A 22248-nucleotide genomic window follows, 5' to 3' on the forward strand; every position below is an offset into this window, starting at 1 on the left:
GAAAAAGTCCAGAATAGTCTCATGTGATCTAAGTGGAGCTTTTCTTCTCGAACACAAGTAATACCAAAATTAAACTGTATATGATCTTGGATCACTTAAAGATTTTGCTATTTTTTTCATCAAGGACAGCAAACTATAGGATCATAAACATTTACTTTTACCTGCTTAAAAAGCTTGGCAGAAAAAAAGTAAGACAAATTTCAATTCCTCTCTTAGTATACCCATAAACACAAATATTTATTTCAAATTTACCCTTTTCTTTGTGGGGAGTGAACAGGTAACACATTTCTTTCTTCTCTATTGTATGTCACGTATATTTTTTATGGCTAATTAACTATATCCATCATCTTAGACCTAAATTGTATGTAAAAAAAAAAAAAAAAAAGCAACAACAACCAGGTCCCTCTGGGACAACTGGCTGCCTGTGTGCAAAAATTAAGTACTCATGGAGATATATTTGCTCTCCGGATTTAGTGATATATTGCAACACCAACACATTATGACGAACACATTTCCCTAAGTGGTTTATTTATACCTCTAGAATAGTGTGCACGTAAATCAGAATTGTACCGAATTGTCATCATTATCATTTCTCCATTTCCTCCATAATTCTTTGTATTGATATCACATACTAGTATGATCTCACAACTTTGCAAGCTGGAGATGAGATATTAAATGTCACGGCCATTAGTAAACAAGTAATACGCTGAAAGTACAGAGCTTTAAATTTAATATTTTTTGACTTCACTGTATAGTTAGCAATAAACTATGATGCAAATAGCGAAAAAAAAGGCAAAATAATATTTATGGGTCTACACGGAACCTCTTACAAGCATATTCCATTCTGTGTAACTATAAGAATGAGATCATTGCCCGGGATCTGTCTTTCTGCTTTAATTATCAATGAATAATGTCATGATTGTCATTTCTTAGCCATACTTGGCAGGGCATGGAGAAGAATCTGGACTCTTGAATATTGTTTAGTAGCTCTAACTATAAATGAGGATTACCCCACAATAAAGCAGCATTGTTTCAGAGACAATGTTAACTTTGTGATTAATGAGGTGATGGATGAGGAACATATGACTGTTTCCAGGTTCATTCCAGCATTTTTCTTAACTTCAACCTCAGCCAAAACTGTCAGCACTAATGACAAGATGACCAGATAATGTTTCACCTGCGAGTAGGGATCTTGACTGCAATTTAAAATTTCCAAAACTTCCACAAGGCGTAGCTCTTATGTAAAGCCAAGATTTTTTTTTTTCTTTCAAAAAGCTTAAAAACAAATGGGACAGCAAATCTCTGAGGAGGAAAAGAAGCAGTTCAGTTTGCACTTTTGGAAGTTGTGGAAGTATAGGCTGATTAGCAGGGTGACTTGGCTGCCCAGAGAATGGAACATAAAAACAAGTAATTTTGTATTAAGAAGAATCCTAACAATAAATATGAGCCTAATTCTTAATGATCTGGTTATTCGAGCCGTTAGAGCCTACAAACTCCGCTGAAAAGTTTTTGAAAGATGTATTGAATTTTAGCAGCTTACAGAAGTTTTTCAATTCTTCGAGGTTAAGAATTGCGACTACTCAAATCTCTGAATTTAAGTAAATCTCAAGTACCCTAATCCTAGTAGTCAGTGCTGTGGGCCATCATCAGCCTTTTTTGGGGGTGAAGTTCTGGCTCAGAGAAAACACATTTATGTTAGCAATAATCATGGTGTCAAAAAGTCCCATGCTATGATCAACTTTCTCATTAATTGATTAAGAGGAATAATTTACTATACATCCCAGGAACATTTTCAAAAAGCTGAATGGAAATGTGTTTCTTAACAGGAAGGATCTGTACTTAAACTCAGATGTATGCAATTAGCAAATTATTTTAACCCATTTCCCCTCTGTGAAATGAAAATACAGAACCAAATATGTGAGGTCCTTTCTAACACACTGAAACACTCTAAAATCATAATATTTTAGAACTGAAAGAAACCTTAGATGTCACCCACTCTAAACCCTCAACTTTATACATAAGAAAGTAAAATGTAATGCTGATTTGAGAAAGGTCACACAGTCCTATTATAAAATCATGGTAAGAACCCAATGCCATGAGTGATTTAAAAATACTTTTATTATGAAAAATGTACTTGTTTGATGCTTTAATAACTCAAATGTGACCATATTTCTTGAGAACATGTAAAGGGACTTTGTCGTGGTGATATTAGCCATATACACTATACAGTCACATATGTCAAAACCAAAAGTGTTTTTATTCTGTAAAAATATATTATCAAACCAAGTATTTCATCTTTCTATGTGAATGAATTCCTTTATAAAATAATTAGGCAGGTAAGTTCAATGTGATTAAGAGTAGACCTAAAAGTCACTTTTGACTGTACATTTAGAGCAAACACAAGTAGGAGACAGCAATAGCAAATCTGCCATCCTATTTTTTTAGCTTCACGTTGAACTCTTTATATGTTTGTCATGTATTTCATTAACATGGTCAAACCTAATTTTCTTCAATGTAAAATATCAAGAATCTGTAAATATACAAGTATACTTACCAAGAAAAAAAAAATTATATGTTAAATGTAAGTCTATCAATGCCTTTCCATTTTATTTAGGATGTTTAAGGTAACTCAGGTAGACATGACTATAGGCTAAAATAGAAAGGAGTAAAATGATTCAAGAAGCAGGATTTAAAGAGGATTTAAATGAGTTGTAAATATAAATGGTTGCATTTTCCATGTGTGCCTTAACTTTCAAACATTGTGGCAGAAATGCTTCCAAGTCATCATCATATAATAGAGCATTAGCAATGAACTGGAGTTTAATAACCAAAGTAAGCGAAAGGTTGAATCTGATTCAACTTGGACTTGTGCAAAACTTTTGGGCAAGTGAACGATGGAGTGTAACTTTAAGTGGAAGCTTATTGATACAAATATGTACAAAGTGGAAATCCATTCTGAAGTAGAAATCTAATTTCACTTCTAGTTTGCTTTTATCCTTAAGGAATGGAAGATGACCTCAAGTATCAAAAATAATTGCTGTTTGATGCTGTTTGAATAAGCAGAGGATACGAAGAAAGAATTGTGGAAACCAAGGTAACAGTTTTCCAAAACAGCATCTCAGATTTCAAAGATTTCTGTGAGGTTACATTAATCCACATATGGATTATATCATTCTTGACATTTTACTGAAAGTAGTAAACTACAACATCCATGAAAAATTCAGTCTCTGAAGATACTTTCCATGGAATGCTTCTTCATACACCAACGTGCATTTATTTGACAAGAAGTTCTAAGGAGGGGGGGCAGGACGTGGATAAGGGAGATTATTGTTTTGCCTTCATCTTCCTTTGGACATAAAGTAAGTCATTATCTCTATAGCTTTGTACTTCAAATTAGAGTCTCTTCAAAATTGGGAAAAGTACAAATCTGGATTTGTACTGGTGGGGTTTTATCCTTTCCTTTTTTGTGAAGAGATCTTTCTATTTGTCAGTGTGTAGTCCCCAGAGGAGGGTAAAGTGTGAAAGAACCAGAGAATCCTTTTTCTTTCTATCGAGCTTTGAAAGCTGCTGATAAAGTTGTGCCTTTTGGACTTTAAAACATTTGAAACACATCTCCAAATATTGTAAAACACATGTAAAACAAAATGGGTGAATTTTGCACCATCTGAAGGCTTTTACATATCACAGAATTTAATTTTTTTTTAAAGATTTTTATTTGAGAGGAGAGAGAGAAGAGAGGGAATGTGAGCATGAGGGGAGGGGCAGAGGGAGAGAGAGTTTTTTGTTTTGTTTTGTTCTGTTAAAGAAAAGGGTGGAATTTAATCTTTATTTACAGGAGAGAAAGCCTTAAGGGGACTCTGGACTCCAAGCTGAGCTGGGAGCCCCTCCGAGCTGGAGCCTGATGCAGCGCTTGATCTCCAGACCCTTAGATCACAACTTGAGCCGAAACCAAGAGTTGGGCACTTAACCATCTGCACCACCTAGGTGCCCTGGATTTTAATTCTTAAAAATGCTTTTCTAAGTTAATTTTGCTATCATCCACTCAATTTTGTAGATGAGAAAATGGAAACTTGAAGCCCATGCCTGAAACTGTGGTGAAATGTAGGAATTACCATGAACAGTATGTAAAGGCATATTTTATAAATGGTAACCTAAAGCATTGTTTCTCCAGAATTTTTTTCTTTTTTTCTTTTTTTTTTTTTGCTGGTTAACAGAGTTTTTACTTTTTTCTTTTTTTAAATTATGCATTTTATTTTTCTTCCCCTTTTATTTATTTGTTTTTTTTTTATTATATTACGTTAGTCACCATACAGTACATCCCTGGTTTTTGATGTAAAGTTCGATGATTCATTAGTTGCGTATAACACCCAGTGCACCATGCAATACGTGCCCTCCTTACTACCCGTCACCAGCCTATCCCATTCCCCCACCCCCTCCCCTCTGAAGCCCTCAGTTTGTTTCTCAGAGTCCATAGTCTGTCATGTTTCATTCCCCCTTCTGATTACCCTCCTTTCTTTATCCCTTTCTTCCCCTACCAATCTTCCTAGTTCTTATGTTCCATAGATGAGAGAAATCATATGATAATTGTCTTTCTCTGCTTGACTTACTTCACTTAGCATTATCTCCAGAATTTCTGTGTGGTATTTCAAAGTTTGAAATTCTTCTACAAACCATCAAAAAGCTGAAACGGTTCTGAATGATGTTGCTGCCTCTCAGGTTAGGGTAAGAAGGCCAGAAGAGAAAAAGAGATTTTCTACACTTCCAAGGTATGATTCAGTCCTAAAATACTTTTGTCCACTCCTGCTGCCTGTTTACCTGCATATTATAGAGATAATAATACTTTATGAATAAACCAGGAAAGCATTAATATCTAAATGTATGGACTTGTCAATATAGAGCAAGCTTTCCAAACTTTATTGAAAGGTGTTACATGTCCTAAAAATTTTTAGTCGTAGTGTGGAGTTAGAAAGCCTTATGCTAAAGCAGAAAACCACAGATGGCTGAGACCTCCTTCCATAAGGACGCTAAGTCTGAAACCTGACTGAAAGTCAGATTCACCTCAGAACTAAATCTGATTCACTGATCTCACCAACAGAGATTCTGATTCTGTGGCTCTGTCCTAATACTTAAGAATTATTATGAAAATATAAAGTAAAACAGAAGAGAAAAATAAATAATCATATAACCCTTGGTGATTCTGATAGCCAGCCAAATTTTAAAAGACTTCTATGCTGGACATTTATTTAATTTGGGGCCACCTTGCAACTAAACACTTTTCTTATTTGTAGGGAATACACAAATATGAGAGGGTGAACCTTTGTGCCTTTTCACAGTGCATATTAAAGAGACACATACTCTCCAGAGAAATGCTCTGTCTTTGACCAGCTACCTACATCCATTCTTGGGTACAGAAAAATAAAGCCTGTTTGTACCAATGGTTTAATCATACTTAATAATATAATATAGCTCTAGTCCTAATTGGAAATCAAGCTTAGAAGAATGGGAAATCCCTAGCCCGGGAATAAGGAAAAGTTGAATGCATGCACCTAATACATTGCCTAATTTGATATGTGACCTTGAGTGTGTCATTTAATCCCACCAGCCTTTAATTCCCTTGTCCACAAAATGAAAAGATATGATTTGGTAATCACCAAAAGTGCTTCTTGGAAAAGAAGGACCACATCTCTCAAGTATCATTGAAAATATACTGAAGAATATGAAATGTTTTTTCTTTCCCAATCTCACCATGGATCAGACTGTAAAGAGATCACTGAAGCAAACCGGCTAATAGACTTTACAAAAACCAGGAGGGTGAGTCCAGTACATGCATACAACATGGCTATGACTTTCCTGTCTGCTGACAGATATCAGACCTTGTCACTAGTACAGTCAATGGGGTGCAAAATCCTGTGGAATTTGCTGAACTGAACAGGACACCACACATAATGATGGGAACCTCAGACACCAACCATGTCATGTGTTGTCATCACTGATCGTGTTCCTGTTCTCACTCCAGGGCCAGCCAGAGAGTCTGTTATTTACATTAAAGAAAAGGCTGTTCAGATCAGATCAGATCTTAAGCAATTATTTTGACTTCATCAAGAAGGTCTCTTTTATTTTCAAGTTAATGATTTGGTTTTTGAAAAATATACACTCCAGATAACTAGCTTTAGCCTATATTTGGTGCCCTAGAATCCTAATCTATCATGCCATTCATCATCTGGGATAGGTACTGGAAATATAATCTTGCATAGTAACTGTATATAGTGTTATGTCAGACAAATGAGCTAATAAACATTGCACCTGCAAGTGATACAGCTTTGAGGCTGAAGAATTTAGACATATGATTGCTCATGCATAGTTTGCATTAAAATCAATATAAAAATCTGCATAGACAGGGGTACCTGGTTGCTTAAATTGGTTAAGTGTCTGCCTTCAGCTCGGGTCATGATCTCAGGGTCCTGGGATTGAGCCCCACATCGAGCCCTACATTGGGCTCCCTGATCCCTCTTCCCCTCCCCCTGCTCATGCTCTCTTTCTCTCTCACTCACACTCTCTCTCAAATAAATAAAATCTTTAAAAAAATAAAATCTTTAAAAAAATAAAATCTTTAAAAATAAAAATAAATAAAATTTTGCATAGACAAAGAAAGGATGCATTGTTTTACTTAATTATTTGCTATGGAGAAATAATAGACATCAAAACAACATGTCATTAGTACGAAAAAGGGAAGACATCTTGAAATAAGAAGCCCTTTTATGTTTGTGGTAAGAGTTTAAAGTGACAAAAGTAAAATGAGGCAGAGTCTGTAAAGGGAAGAAGCCAATGAAAGTGCAGAAAGAATGGATCTAACACAATCATAGGTGACGCAAAGATCATTCTATGTCCATAGGATTCTACAGTTGACAAGACCTGAGAAATACAACCAGCAAGGAAATGAGTCACTGAGAGATTAGGTAACTTTCCTGAATTTCATAGTAGAACTAAGATCTCCAGACTCCTGATCCAATGTTCTTTCCATTGTATTCCATAGCTACAGTTTTAGGTTATTTAGATATTGCCCTGAGTATAGATGGTTCAAATTTGAAAGAGATTATCATCTTTTTTCATCACCTTTCATAGAATGAAAATGGGAAGCTGTGGTGGTTTAGGTTAACACTTGCAAACATAATTTAGTAAGAGTCATGTAAACACTGACCCTCCTTCTCATGCATCATGCATTCCTGCATCCCATCTATACCAAAGGCCTATCCTATGCCATGGTGTTTCCTCTCAGGTAAGGGGCCAAGCATATAAATATGGCTGAAAAAAATATATACATGGTAGGAGTGGCAATGAGAGGTTAGTAATAGGTCTGGGACTAAAGTGGAGCCAAATTATAAAGAATGCATTCTTGGTAAGGATTTTAAACTATTTTATGGCAACCAAGAGTCTGTGGATGACTTTAAGCAAAAAAGTGACATGAATGGGTTAATTTTGGAAAATTACTCTAGTTTATTGAGGTAAATGGGTAAGAAAAAGGGAAAGAGGGTGACCTAATCAGAAAGTTATCATAGCTTGAGAAGATGGTGAACCTGAAATAAAACAGACATAGAAGTGTTTGATTTACTAGTTATTTCTGAGACAAAAATATTAGTGTCAAGTAGTAATTAGAAAATGATTATAAATTGCTGGTGCATATAATAAAGGATTAAGCAGTTTTCTACATTAGAGTATGGGTGCCTAGTCATGTGGGAGTAAGTATGGGTTTGTGAGTACAGAGAAGTTCTGCTCAGGACATCTCCAGTTTGAAGTTCTATGAGAAAGGTAAAGATGTCTTGAGTCAGTTGACTCTAACTTTCTTAAGTTTAAAATGGAGGATGGAGTAGAAATGGGGGATTGAGTAGCCCCCAGAATGTAGGTGATGCCATGGTGGGAGAGCGAAGGGGAGAGCACTAAAAGCAAGATAAGGATAAAATCATATAACTTCATAGAAAAAGGACTTGTAGCATTTCCTACCACTAAGTAGCAAATCAGTAACAGGATATCATAAGCAGGGTATGATTAGATTAGTTTCTTTTTTTTTTTTTTTTTTTAAGATTTTATTTATTTATTTGACAGAGATAGAGACAGCCAGCGAGAGAGGGAACACAAGCAGGCAGAGCGGGAGAGGAAGAAGCAGGCTCATAGCGGAGGAGCCTGATGTGGGGCTCGATCCCGTAACGCCGGGATCAGGCCCTGAGCCGAAGGCAGGTGCTTAACCACTGTGCCACCCAGGCGCCCCATGATTAGATTAGTTTCTAAACTGATCTAATTTTGGCTGGAATTCTCCTTCTGGCTCTATTCTAATCCAGACATTTACCAAAATTAGCTGACATCTTTAGCATCAAAATGCAACACACTTTGGCATGGAGTTTTCTTTATCCCATTCTGCCCATTTCATAAGAAAATTTTATAGTTTGGGTCTTATAGTTCATAGTTGTCTTTGTTATTATATGAAGAAAATTATTGGAAAAGTCACCTGTTCTTGCCACAGGAAAGTGATGATGACTGGTTGAAGCCCCACCTATGGTTAAAATAAGTGAAAATTAAGTGAGTGTTGGCCATGATGGTTGACTAATGAATAAGAAACACGAACAGCTATAGGTTCTTAGGTTAAGAAAGAATGGGAGAGCTATGGCATTAATATTTATTGACAAATCATTATAGGACTGTGGGGTCAAAAAATATCACTTCTAGATTGTAGCAGTCTCTCTTCACTGCTTTAAAGGGAAATAGTGGCATAAAAAAAGGAAAAGAAAATAAGAGAAAAAAGTAAGAGATGATAATTCTTAATAAAAAAGAAATTTTGAAGAAACCTTATTCACAGTTCCTAATAATGGGGTCTAGAAAACTGCAGTGGAATCTTTGTCAGTAGCAAAGGACTTTGGGAACACTCTGAGAGTGACGTAAGTGCTGGGAGTTACCACCCAGTCCTTGAATCTCTGTCAAAGACATCATAGCTTAACATGAAGAAGAGCTGGACAGTTTCTTTGATTCTGGAAAGGCACAAAGCATCTCTATCAATGAAGAGGAATATTTCTTAATTATAAAAAAGATCAATCTATGACAAAACTGTAACTATCTTAATTATATATACCTAATATCATAGCTTCAAAAATTTTAAGTAAAAAAATATGACAGAACTAAAGGATAAATTGATAAATCCACATTCAGAGGAAACAACCTATCTCTTAATAAGTGATAAGACAAGTACACCAAAAAATATAGTAAGGGTATAGAAATCAGGTTAAGTTTGTTAATTGTGAGGCGAACGTGATAACCACTATACTATGGAAACCGAATAAGTTTGTTAATTATGTGATTTACAGAATTCCATTTTTTTTCTAGTATTGCCGTCACAATTTTTGGGCTAAGTCCCGGACCATAATCAAGTTTAATAAATTTCAAAAGATTGAAATACTTCAGACTATGTTCTCTAAACAGAGTGGAATTAAGCTAGCAATCAATAGGAAAAATCTAACTAGAAAACACCTAAATGTTTGGAAATGAAGTAATACCCTTGTAAATAACACAGTGGTCCAAGAAGAAATCACAACAAATTAAATGAAAATGAAAACATGATAAATTGCGGGATGCATATAAAGCTGTGCTTTGAGGAACTTTCCAGTCTTAGCACACATATTTAAAAAGAAGTCTGAGAAATCAATGATATAAATGTGAATATTAAAAAGTTTAAAACATAAAATTAAATCTAAAGAGAGGAGAAGGAAGGAAATAATAAAAGAGCAAAAATAAAAGAAACGGAAAACAAATGTACAAAAGAGACTCAACCAAAGTAAAATATGGTTCTTTGAAAGAACTAAAAAAATTGATGCAGCCACTAATAAGACTGATCAAGAAAAATATAAGGAAGACATGCATTATCTATATAAGAAATAAAATATAGATATCATTATAAATCCTACAGTCTTAAAAAAGGTTTATAGAATGACATTATAAATAATTTCATGTCAAACATTTGAAAATTAGGTAAGTTGGACAAGTACCTACAAGCAAAAACTTATGAAAAAGGAAACAATGATTAGAAAATCTGTATAGTGGTGTATTTCCTAAATAAATTAAATTAGAAACTGTCCTAAACTAAATGTGTAGACCCAGATGTTTTTAAGGATGAATCCTTCCAACCAGTAAGGAAGAAATAATGCCAAATTAAAACAATCTCATATACTAGAAAAAAACAAGACATCTCTATTTTGTGGCTAGCATTTCTGTTACACCAAATCCTGAAAACGAAATTATAAATAAGGAAAATGATAGGGCAGTATCTGTTGTGAAAATATGAGATGTCTCAGAGCTGGAGAAAAGAAATAATCACCTACTTAAAAATGTTACTGAGGACCAACGTGTTTAAAAGTCTTATGCTTTCTGTTCAGCTAGATTTATACATGAATGAAATATGCACCAGGTGAATAAGAAATTTTAAAGATTTGTGGGTCAAAAGAAGTGAGATGCAGATATAAGAGTGATAAACATAGAGAAGTAAAAAAGAATGATAAAAAAGGCTGTTTTGTTTTTAAAAATGGGAAAATAAGAGAAAAGTTTTTAAAAAGAAATAGATACAAAAGTGACAGGAAAAATATTGGCTCAGAAGATAGAAACAAAACCAAGAAACCCAAATTACTTGTGTCTGTGGTCATGAGCACATGAGCAGGCTTCATCAATTTTCTCATGTTCATTTGAGGTCTCTGGGGTGGTTTGTACCTTGGCGGTCAGGGAACTCTGCGCCGTGTTAACAAATGCACATTGTAACTCATTTCTTAAAGCATAACAGAGACATTTCTCCCAATTTGGTGGGGGGTATGCAAGAAGTTGGGGCCTGATGGAGATTGATGGCAGCCTTGGAAGAAAATGTAGATGACGGATTACAGTTTCACGTTCTTCACACGATGCCCTCGTGATCATTACCAGGATTGTGTTACTCCTTCTCACTATTCTTATAATCAAGGAGGAGTAATTCTTTGTTTACAAACAAGGCTACCTTCTCAGGGAAACATGCTTTATTCCTCCCTATCAGTTTCTCTTTTGTACATAGGCCTTATCGGGGATTCCCAGGTCTGAAATATTCTAAGGCTACTGGTATAGTTACGGAGTCATTTTTTGGTAGTCCTATTAAATGAAGCTCTATTCTACTTCATTACATTTGTACCATTTCTGTGTTTTGGGGGTTAAGAAATGCTTGTCAGCAGCAGTTCTGGATTTCACATTCATAAGAGATGATTGCAATCAACTGCTTTTTCTACCTCATGATGCAACCCACACATTGGACTTTTGCTATGCCACCTGTAGACAACACAAACCGCCTTTTGTGTGTACAAGGTGTTTCTATTAAATGTTTTCAAGCAAGTATGGGTGCAAGAATGCTGTTCAGTATCTAGACTACATCACCAAAGCTCAGTGGTCTCCAGGAACACATCAACACAAAATCTCTAGAAAGCCAGGGGTATAATTTGGATTTAGGAGACAGAATATTGTTTTAGGAAGTGACGTGCTCTCTGTGAAGTTCAAACCTATGACCCTGGGCTTATGAAAAATACTTTCTCATGAACTGAAATAAACAAGCTTGAGAAACTGACAACACCTGGTAAACATGAACAAAAGGAGATTTTGCTTGACAGGACAAAATATTCAAATGATTCCTGATTTTTTTTGTAAACCATCCTAAATAAATATATAAGGAGAAAAAACAAGTTCTGTAAAAAGGAAAAGCTAAATATAGAGAGACTGACAAAACGGGGTAGTTAAAAAGAAATAGTGCTGCAATTAATTTAAGGAAACGTAAGCTAAATTACAAGAACCCAGGAACAATACACCTTGCATTTTGTAGTGATTTTATTGTCATGGCAAATAAAATTCACAGTGTTCACTTAGGATTTCTGAAAAAAAATATGATAAAACTTCTTTATATTTTATTTTACTTAAAAAACTATGGTTACTTTAACTAAAATATGTTCTTAATGGGGGAAAACTTCTTATTCACTTGGGGAAAATGGGCAGAATTATTTTGCTATAACTGACTTATTTTCTCTACTTTTGCTTCACAAAAAAACTGCAAATGAGACAAAAACCAAGAACCACTAGCAACAGTGTCTTTCTTTGGTGTCCTGTTTTCTTGATAACCACCAGGCACCTCCTCTATCCCTCCCACCCTCTACAGAAGATCTGTCAAACCCCAGTCAGACTGAATAAATGAAGAAAAGTAAAGACTTAATGAAAAAAACATGGAATTATTTATTCCAAAAGTGACTCTCATCTATTACATTTAAAATAATGCTGGAATAAAGTTTTTTTTACAGAGATTTTAAATATAAAATTGTATTTTATGCTCCAATTTGGTTAAAAAAAGATTCAACATAAACTGTAAGAAATACTTAAAATGAAAAAAAATATAAGTGTGAAACAAAACAGAATGACTGGATCTGCAAATTATAACAGGAGTTAGAAGCCTGGAGTGGATATACAGGTAAGCAGGTCAAAAGCCAGATGCAGTCATAGCTTTGTGACTGCAGCATCTTATAACCTCTTGTGCTAGCAAATTTAATTTGGGGGAGAAATGAATATATTAGATAAAATTAAATAACATACTTAAATTGATAAAGACTAAGATTATAATTTTACTTTCATAATAATTTTGACATCTGATCAACTGGACAGTGATTCTGTTTATACAGCATGTTCTCAATTTACTTAGATATATGACTATTTTAAAAAATATATTTAGAAATTGCTAACCATGTGAGTCCATTCTTTCCCTGAACACTATGAAAACTGATTAGAAACTTTAGTATTTTATTTCAACATATTTCATAATCACATCTTTTATTTTACATTCATACTACTTTGCCAAATGATGTCAGACATTTTGAGGAAAAAAGTACATAAAATGGGCATGGTTTTCCAAAGTATTATTCAGAGCCCTTAAAAATATTTGAAAACACTTAGAAATTCTTGGAATGTCAGTGACAACTAAACTATATTTTCCCCTATGTGATTAGAACAGATACAGGAAACAGTACTTCAGGGCCTAACAAATTAAAAATCTTTAAAAAACTAAGAATAAGAAAATAAGAATTCAGAATTAACTCTTTAGTGGTTTCCTTCTTTAATGATATACGTATAATTTTCCCCTAGAAGTATTTAGAAGGAAGCTCTGTTTCTAAAAAGGAATGGAAACAGACGTTCTATTGCTGGCCCATAAGCAGAGGGAGCAAGGTATAAAGCCACTAAGTTTATTGAAATATGGAACATATTTTCCTCAACTTTTCAAAAGCTGTTCAACCTGAACTTCAGCTTAACAGAAAATAGGTGGCCATTTTTTAATATCATACTCCTAGTGAATCTGGTTAGCTTTTGTTATTAAAGATGTTCTTTGGAAGTGTAGTTTCCCAGGGAAATTATTTTAAAAAAATAGTTTGACTCTTTGATCATTATAGTGTGTACTGAGAGCCAGATACCGAATTGCAAAAGAAGAATTTTGTTTTGTTTTGTTTTGTTTTGCTTTCCCAGGGAAACATACTAAGGGACAGTTGACCTGTGTCATACTCTCTACCTTCACAGTATTATTTGAAAATGACTTTAAGCAATCAGACTCAATAAATTTTAAAGAAGCCCATTCTTGACGTTATCATGGATCATATAACATAGACCTTGTTTCATCATCTATTTGGCAAAGCCTGGGAAAATATTGGGCTTTAATCTAGAAAAATCTTTAAGATTTTTAAGATTCTAGAATATCATTAAGGTTCACATCACATATTTTATTTAAATCACAAAACACCTGATAGTGTTGAACAGTTGGTAGGTACTTAATAAATATTTAAAGATCACTGAACTTTGATTCTCACAAACTATTCTCAGGACAGTTTAGAACCACCAGCAAGAAAAACTGTATCTTTGACCTTCTTCATGTCCAACAACAGGTACACAGAAACACATTCTATTGTGACCCTTATACTTTATGTAAACAATAAAAGAAATATGATTTGCACTAATAACTTGTTATTTTTTAAAAAAATCAATAGAAAAATGACAATATTTGATAAACCAATTATGTGTTGAGTTGTTTTATTAAAGATAAAGATTTCTACTCAAATAGAACAGTTTCGGAAATGTTACAATGTAACATAATTAATTTATCCTTACTTTCATTTGTAATCACTAATAAAATATAAAGCTTCCAACAAATTACATACTCTGTCCTCAAACTATGATCACTGCTCTAAAAAAAAAAATGTGACGTCTATAGTTTTTAATGATTGTTTTCAAATTTAGGAAAGGCTCTTGAACGTGTTCAACATAAATAACTGAAAAAACATTACTTTCGTAATGGCCATAACAATAAAATAACTAATATTTATTACAAGACTTGTTAAAATCATGGGGAGCCTTTTACTGGTGGAAGAAAACCCTAAACGATGATAAAAATTGGTATAACTTTAAGAATTTTCTTTAATGCTGTAGAAAAAGAAGACTCTCAAATTAAAACTGTTATTAGAAGCAGTTGAAAGCAGGCAGGAATTGAAGCTGTGCCTTGCAGTCTTGGCTATTGTTGTATTATTGCAAAGTCCCATAGGCAATCCTCACATGTACAGTACATCCTGGATCTTTTGATTCTTTTGTCTACCCTCCAACCTGCACGGCCAGGAACCTTCAGCCAGGAAAGATTTATGGAGCTCCCACTAACAGGGTCAACCCTGTTTTATCACCAGAGGCCTTCTTCATAAAAATAATAACATCCATCTACAGCTCTGTTGGGCCAAGTCTCTTGGCACTAACATTTTGTGTTTATCTTAACAACCAGTGCACATTCAAAGCCCCCAGTTGCAAGGAGCACCGTCATCAATTCTACGGGCACATTAGCCCAGACTCATGTGGTCTTTCAACCTGATGTCATCTAAGGTAACAAATTGGTCAAGCTGTCTGTTCACTTCAAAAGGTTGATAGGGTTTGCATTGGGAGATTAAGACGGTGAGTGTTAAGAAGAATTTGCAATAAAAGTAAACATATTTCAACAGAATCATAAGCAAATGACCCCAAAACACAATGGACACAAATTAAAACACTACAAAACTCTGAATTGAAAGAGGTCTAATTTGATAATACCTATCAATAAGTTATTAAAATGTACCCTTTGTTTGGCTTTTAGGAGTCTTCCCTAAGCTATTTAAAAATATTAGATTTATACAAAAATAGACTTCTGAGTTGTAAACATTACATAATTTTTCATGGGAACAACTCACTCTACTTTTACCTATTTGGCATTTAGGATATTTTATGAATGAACTAAATTATTGTGCCTGAAATGTTGATAATTTATTTAATTCATTTTATTTTCTGGTAGTATAAATTTGTAAGATTTTACAAAATGTTTTGGGATTTCCTCTTGGAAAGGAATGTGCATAAAATCCAAAGAAATGCTCAATATTTTATTGTAATTGCATAAAGTAGTTTTCTCAGAAAGATCATTCTTAACAATCTTAGTCCCCTGTGCTGTGATGAGAGAGTCTTTTCATGGGTATTTGGCCAAAGATTTTTTTTTCTAGAGTTAATACTCCCACTCTTCTTCCTTAGGTGTCTTGGGATTTTTAACATCCGCAATACAGACAGGAACTTGGTTTTATGCCTCAAGAAAAGAATGGATCTTTTTTCATATAATAATCTGCAGTGCAATTACCAATGAAAAAGTAATATTGTGCACCATAAACTGAACAATCTGCAAGGAACATTTTAGTAATAGACAATTCTAAATGCAGAGACCATAAGGAATTTAAATCAAGTGAAGAGGGAAATCAATACTAGAAAATAAAAAAATAATCTCACTATTTCATATACAAAATAAGTTGGGGGGATATAGAATACCTATTGTCTGCCATAAACTTTGAGCTCATCAGAAACCCATGCTTTTTAAAAAAGTCTTATGATTTAAATATTGAATACTAAAAAATGCTTGAGGACATCAAGTAATCAGCTATATTGGTGAAACTAGTCATCAATATAGCTTAGCTCAATAATCAATATTTTGGTAAGAATGTCACCTACCATTAGGATTTATGTTAGGTGGGAGCATACGGGAAGAGTCCTGATGGTTTAGCATCTAGAAGTCTGAGGATTCTAATCTGTTCAATCTTATAATTAGGTTGTATTACATGTATTTACTGTTTTATTAATTTTTCAGTCCATTAATCAACAAAAATGTATCAAACAACTACAGTATGTCCAGGCCCTGGAAGATACAGAGATGATTAATCAGTTCATACCAGCATGTTGTGGTCTAGTTGGGGAACAAACATGTGAGGAAGCAATAATTATTCAATGTCATGTGTGCAAATATAAAAACAAAAACAAAAACTATACTGGGAGGTAAGAGAGAAGCATTGCCGAGGAACAGTCTTGGCCCCACAATGATCTTAACATGACTTATTGAATTAATCTCACATTAGTATTTATTCTATTTGATCTCCATTTGTTCCAAGACTTAAGTAAGTAAATTCACTCATATTTTTACCATTAAACTTAAATACGGTACTTACTATGTGCCATACCACAAAGTAAGCACTATATATAATGCTCTAAAAACTTTAATAACATTGACTAGTTCAAATCATTTCATCATAGTAGTAACAAAAAAAATAAAGTACCATGTCCTAAGGCTACAGCACAGCCAAAGATGATATCCCAAAGACAAAACAGATTATCATATAACACAGTTTAAAGACATGGCATTAATCAGTTCATACAAAATTCACACTTCTGTATTTGTGAGGATCACAAAGCATACCAAAGGAAATCTACAAGATGGAGACAAAAGACTTTTCTCAGGACAATTATTTTTTATTATTTGTTTATATATTTGTAGTAAATAGATACTATATAGATCTTCACACAGAACTAACTAGCCATTGTCTGAAACCTAAATTTACAGAGACTAAAGTCTATTACCTTTCAACTGGTTGGGGGAAGGAGAAATATTGTCCTGGTTTCACACCAATGGCTCTAGTTAGACCAAAGCTAGAAATATTGGCAGCACAATTCTAGAATGAAGTCTCTATCCCACTAAGACTTTACATAGTGGCAATACCAACAGTGGTGACAGTATGAAAACATCATACTTAGGGAGCATTTCCTGTGTTCTAAAGTGTTTTCAAACATAATATCTTAATTGATACTCATTCTAGCATTGTAAATGGAGCAAGATATGTTTTCCATTTCGAGGAAACAAACTCTGTGAACTGAAATGACTTGCTAAATATACAGCTAGAATCCAATTGTCAAAGAAGTCTAGTCCTTTTTTACACTCTACTCCATGCCAGGTCCTTCTACTGGGCTACTAACGCAGATAAATGCAATTTACTGCAGGCCACATAGCAGGTCCTTTTGAGACCCCGTACTACCACTACCACCACCACTACTATCACTAAATTCACTCACTAGCAATGGAAATGACCTGATTTCCCACAGGGCTATACAAGTTCGGTGGAAGCCAGAAACAAAATCATCTAGAACTGCAGTTCTCGAATTATATCTTTAGGTACCCCGTACCCTTCACAGCTATACATGATGTCTATCTAAAACTACACAAATTACTAGCTCAAAGCATTTACATTTCCAATATTACAAAGCGCTACATTTATTTCTATGACATCCTGTCTTCGTGAAGTGGGGGTTTCATAAAACACCGTGGTTAATGCAATGCAGGAGAGGAAATGAGAGCATTGGTGTACAATCTGATTTCCAGATTTGAGTAACTGTGCAGTGCCCAATAGACACAATATCCCATTAGGAAGTAATTGTGGTTGTTTAAGAATGAAATAAATGTTTTCAATTTATATGTCTTATTTTTTCAAACAGCTACTAAGTTGTTAGGACATAAATACTTTTAAGTTGACTTGACCTAACTGCCTAATACACAGAACTGACGGATATTTCTCCAGGCCTAGGATGCTATGAAAAAGTACTGAGACACTATGAGCATCACAAGTCAAGAAAGTTTGGGAATTTCTAGTCTAGAATAAATATATAAACGTCTTAGTAAATGGCTTCTTCAGGTTACTTTATTAAGGAAAGGAGATACCTTTGCAAAATGAAGAACAGAAGAGATCTTGCCTTTATTAAATTATTTTCTATTCTTCCATAAAGTAGTGGATGTTGAGCTTGTGAAAAGCTAGATTATCTTTTTCTTTTAAAAAAATAGAGAATGTTTACATGTAAAACTTCAATTCAATTGTACTTGCATTGAATATCCCTTCCTTTTTAGTCCAGCATGCCCCCTGAATGGGTTTGAAAAAATACTTCTCATCTTGTTTATGTTCTTTCACATTCAAAGTGTTTACATAATTAAACCTCTTTATCACCTTCTCCTGTTGTTGTTCTTGTTGTTGTCATTATTTTCCTAGACCATAAGCTCAGTGAAGGCAAGGACCTTCTTTACCTAGTTCATCATTATTTCCCCAGTACTTATAAAGTGCTTGGGACTTAGTAGGTATGCAATAAACACACGATGAATTAATAGATGAAGAAGGAAGGATGGACGGAAGGAAGGAAGGAAGGAAGGAAGGAAGGAAGGAAGGAAGGAAAGGGAAGGGGGGAAGGAAGGAAAGAAGAAAGGGAGGGAGGGAGAGAGGTACCAGGAAGAGATTGCTTCTATAACTTTGTCTTTATCCTCCTCCTTTTACAACTTTTCCTTCTGTTCCTGCTTTTGTTTTTGTTTTGCTTTGTTTTGCCAGCTCCTTGGCCTTCTACATCTTAAATTAAGTTTGCCATTTCTAACCTCATCACCTTCCTCTCTTACTATGAATATTTAAGTGTTTTAGAAGTGTTTGCTATGATAGCCAATGCTGCAATAAATAATTTTCCAATTATTTCCCTAAGATAGATTCTTTCTTTTTTTTTTAAGATTTTATTTATTTGACAGAGACAGAGACAGCCAGCGAGAGAGGGAACACAAGCAGGGGGAGTGGGAGAGGAAGAAGCAGGCTCATAGCGGAGGAGCCTGATGTGGGGCTCGATCCCATAACGCCGGGATCACGCCCTGAGCCGAAGGCAGATGCTTAACCGCTGTGCCACCCAGGCGCCCCCTTTTTTTTTTTTTTAAGATTTTATTTATTTATTCAACAGAGACAGAGACAGCCAGCGAGAGAGGGAATTTTCCCTAAGATAGATTCTTAAGAGTGAATTTTTTGCTTCAAATTTCATAAACATCTGAAGTATCTAGATTAAAATATTGCCAAATTGTTCTAATACAGGCTTATAACAGAGCTTTATTTACTTATGTTTTTATATAACTTCAAGCTTACTTAAAAGTTGCAGACAAGGTACAAGGAACTCCCATATAATTGTTACCCAAATTCACCATTTTTTTGCATTTTGCCCCATTTGTTTCATTATTCCCTTTCTCTCTTCTAGACACACATGCACACACAATATTATTGAAAAATTTTTGACCATTTATTAGTAACTTGGAGGCCTCAGGTTCCTTTACTCCCAAACCTTTTCCTGTGTATTTCCTAAGGACCAGGATATTTACTTACATAATCCCAGTACAATGATCAAGATCAGGGCATGGTTTTTCAGATATTTATTTGTAATTTATATTTCTTATTTCCTCTTTGGAACTAAATTAAGGCTCTTACGTTCAATGAGTAAGTCCCACAGCACCTTATACCTTCAGAATCTGGCTCAGAATATTACACATAATGGAGACTAAGTAATTATTTCCTGATAACTTTAAACGAGGACAGGGTTTTCAGGAGGCACTCCTTAACTAAGTTTTGATTTGAAAATAGAGGCTTATCAAAATTAAAACATAAGTTCAGGATATTTGAGCACAGCTATTCATAGTCTGAAGCATGTACTAAAACTGAATTTAGTACTAGGTCTAGTGCATTATGGTTGATTATATTCATGCTACACAATTAAAGTAATTACTTCATTTTAAAATTAATGCACTCTAAATATGTTTAATGACTGAAATGAAAATGTGCAATTATAGTATAAATACATGAAATGATGTTGTAGAGTGTTTATACTAATTATCTTGTGTCAGCTGAAACAGCTGTAGTGAACATTTGCACAAGTACCCAGTGAAACTATTCACAGCCCATCTAGCAAAGGAGCTGCTGGACCAAGTGCCATGTGGGAGAAACATGCTCACTGGGCTTGAGGGCCTGAGCAGAGAAAAGGTTGCCTTTTTCCTCATTAGTCTTGATAATTATGATAAATAATAGCCAGTTTATAGGAAATGCCTGATGTGTGAATACCCTTTTAAATATTATGGAAAAGACCTTAACTCAAGAGCTCCATTTTATAAGCGCACAGAATTACAGCCACAACTTAGCAGACCAAACATAATGTCCTGAAGAAACTGTCATACTGATACAGTCATTCTTGCAAGTCTATTAACCAATATTTACAAGTTGGATGAACAGGCAGCTGTCACTAATCATAAATACATTCTAATTGCTGTTGCCTTGAATTTGATGACCCTAGAACCTTAGAAATTTTACCATGCCAGTATAACCCAAAGTATGACTTGTTCATTTTCATTGCTTTAGGGAAAAAAAACAAAAAAATTTGGCAAATACAACTCTCAGAAGCAAAAGTAAAATCTCCCATCATTGATGCCCCTGCCAGTACACACTTACCTCACAGCATTCTGCCCCATGCTTTAGATTTTTAAAATTCTATCACATTAAATTCCAGGTTCAGAGAAGGCTCTGGTTGCCCCCTTGGAGTTGTAAAATGCCCCTCTTCTTCTCAAACTAACTGAGGTTTGGCAGTACCAATAGGATTTGGCACTCTTCCAAGTACTACCCCTTCTCCTTCATGTTTATGCCCTAAAGTATTTTAGAGATAATGTGGCCCATATGTTTCTGATTCCTTTAGCCTTATGTCACCAAAATACCTTTGCTTAGAATTACATTGACACCCAAGTTCTCTTACCAAACACGATCTTACAGCATTTCTCTTTACAATGGAACGGGGGATTTAAAGGCCTTACACAGTATCTAAGGGTGAAAAGCAGTTTTGATTTTAAATTCCTATAGCTCATAGCTTCTCAATACCTCTATTTTTAAACACACCTACTTAGTCTGCTTGGGATGCTGTAAGAAAATGCCATAGACTGGACATCTTAGACAACAGACATTTATTTCTCACAGTTCTAGAGGCTAGGAAGTCCAAGATCAAGGTGCTGGCAGATTTAGACATTGGTAAAGGCCCTCTTCCCAGCTTGTAAACAGCTGCCTTCTTACTGTGTGCACACATGGTCTTTCTTGGGTGCATGTACACAGAAAGAGAGAGGGAGGGAGGGCTCTCTCTTCTTCTTATAGACTTTAATCCCATAATAAATTTCCCACCCTTATGACCTAATATAAATCTAATTATCTCCCAAAGGCTCCACCTCCAAAAAACCAACACATTAGGGATTAGAATTTCAACATATGAACGGGGGGGGGGGGGCAACCACATTTGGTCCATAATATCTACGATACACTAAAAACACATTAAAGAAGCAAAACTATTAGATATTGCCTTGCATAGCCTGAGCAGCAGTGCAAATATCATCACACCTATCCTGACTTTCGATTTTGGCTCAAGATATGATTTCAAGGTCATGATCTCAGGTTGTGAGACCAAGTTCCACCCAGCATGGAGCCTCCTTAAGATTCTCTCTCTTCCTCTCCCTCTTCCCCTACCTACCACCTCACTCTAAAAATAACTAACTAAATAAATAAATAGTAAAGAAAATCTATTAATGCATGTACAAATATCATCAAGCAGTAAAGAATCTCTGAACTGCTCTTGACAAGTAAATAAGGCATCTTATCTCATGGCAGGGACGCCTCAGAAAATATATCCTTATTTAACCATTAGACATCCGTTCCTCTGACACTCCCTAATAGTGGCAGTACACACACATTGAGCTGCATTCTTTAAAGCTCACATTAGATTCTTTTTAAAACCATGTTTTGACAATGGAGAGAAATCAAAAAAGGACAGGAAGCTTATAAAAACACTGAGAAGCCAGAAGAACTACAAAAAAACCATCTTTTCCACAATCATAACAACACTGCCCGTGACTCACCTGACTTGTGAATTCCAATATATATTCTGTTTCCAACCACAGGGCAATTTCAGCCTAACATAAAAATGTGAAGATTACAGTTCCTTAAGTCAGTGGTTCCCCAAACTTAAAGTCTACCCAAAGCAACA

At 34.8% G+C, this 22248-nt stretch overlaps 1 protein-coding gene across 19 annotated transcripts in view; it reads right to left on the reverse strand.

Annotated features, from left to right (window-relative positions):
- Window positions 1-22248, reverse strand: part of AGMO (alkylglycerol monooxygenase) — a 366688-nt gene that overhangs the window by 290365 nt on the left and 54075 nt on the right. For 10 of the 19 annotated variants that reach the window (XR_008956466.1, XR_008956467.1, XR_008956465.1 and 7 more), the window contains exon 4: window positions 8501-8545. The exons of the other annotated variants lie outside the window; for them this stretch is intronic. Coding sequence is in view for 7 of the 10 variants with exons in the window: in XM_057304533.1 (XP_057160516.1) it covers window positions 8501-8545 (45 nt within the window). In the remaining 3 variants the exon portion in view is untranslated. The remainder of the gene's footprint in view (window positions 1-8500; window positions 8546-22248) is intronic. 19 annotated transcript variants of the gene reach the window in all.

The sequence above is a fragment of the Ursus arctos genome, unplaced genomic scaffold (assembly GCF_023065955.2).
Source record: "Ursus arctos isolate Adak ecotype North America unplaced genomic scaffold, UrsArc2.0 scaffold_3, whole genome shotgun sequence".
In the NCBI taxonomy this organism is placed as follows: Eukaryota; Metazoa; Chordata; class Mammalia; order Carnivora; family Ursidae; genus Ursus; species Ursus arctos.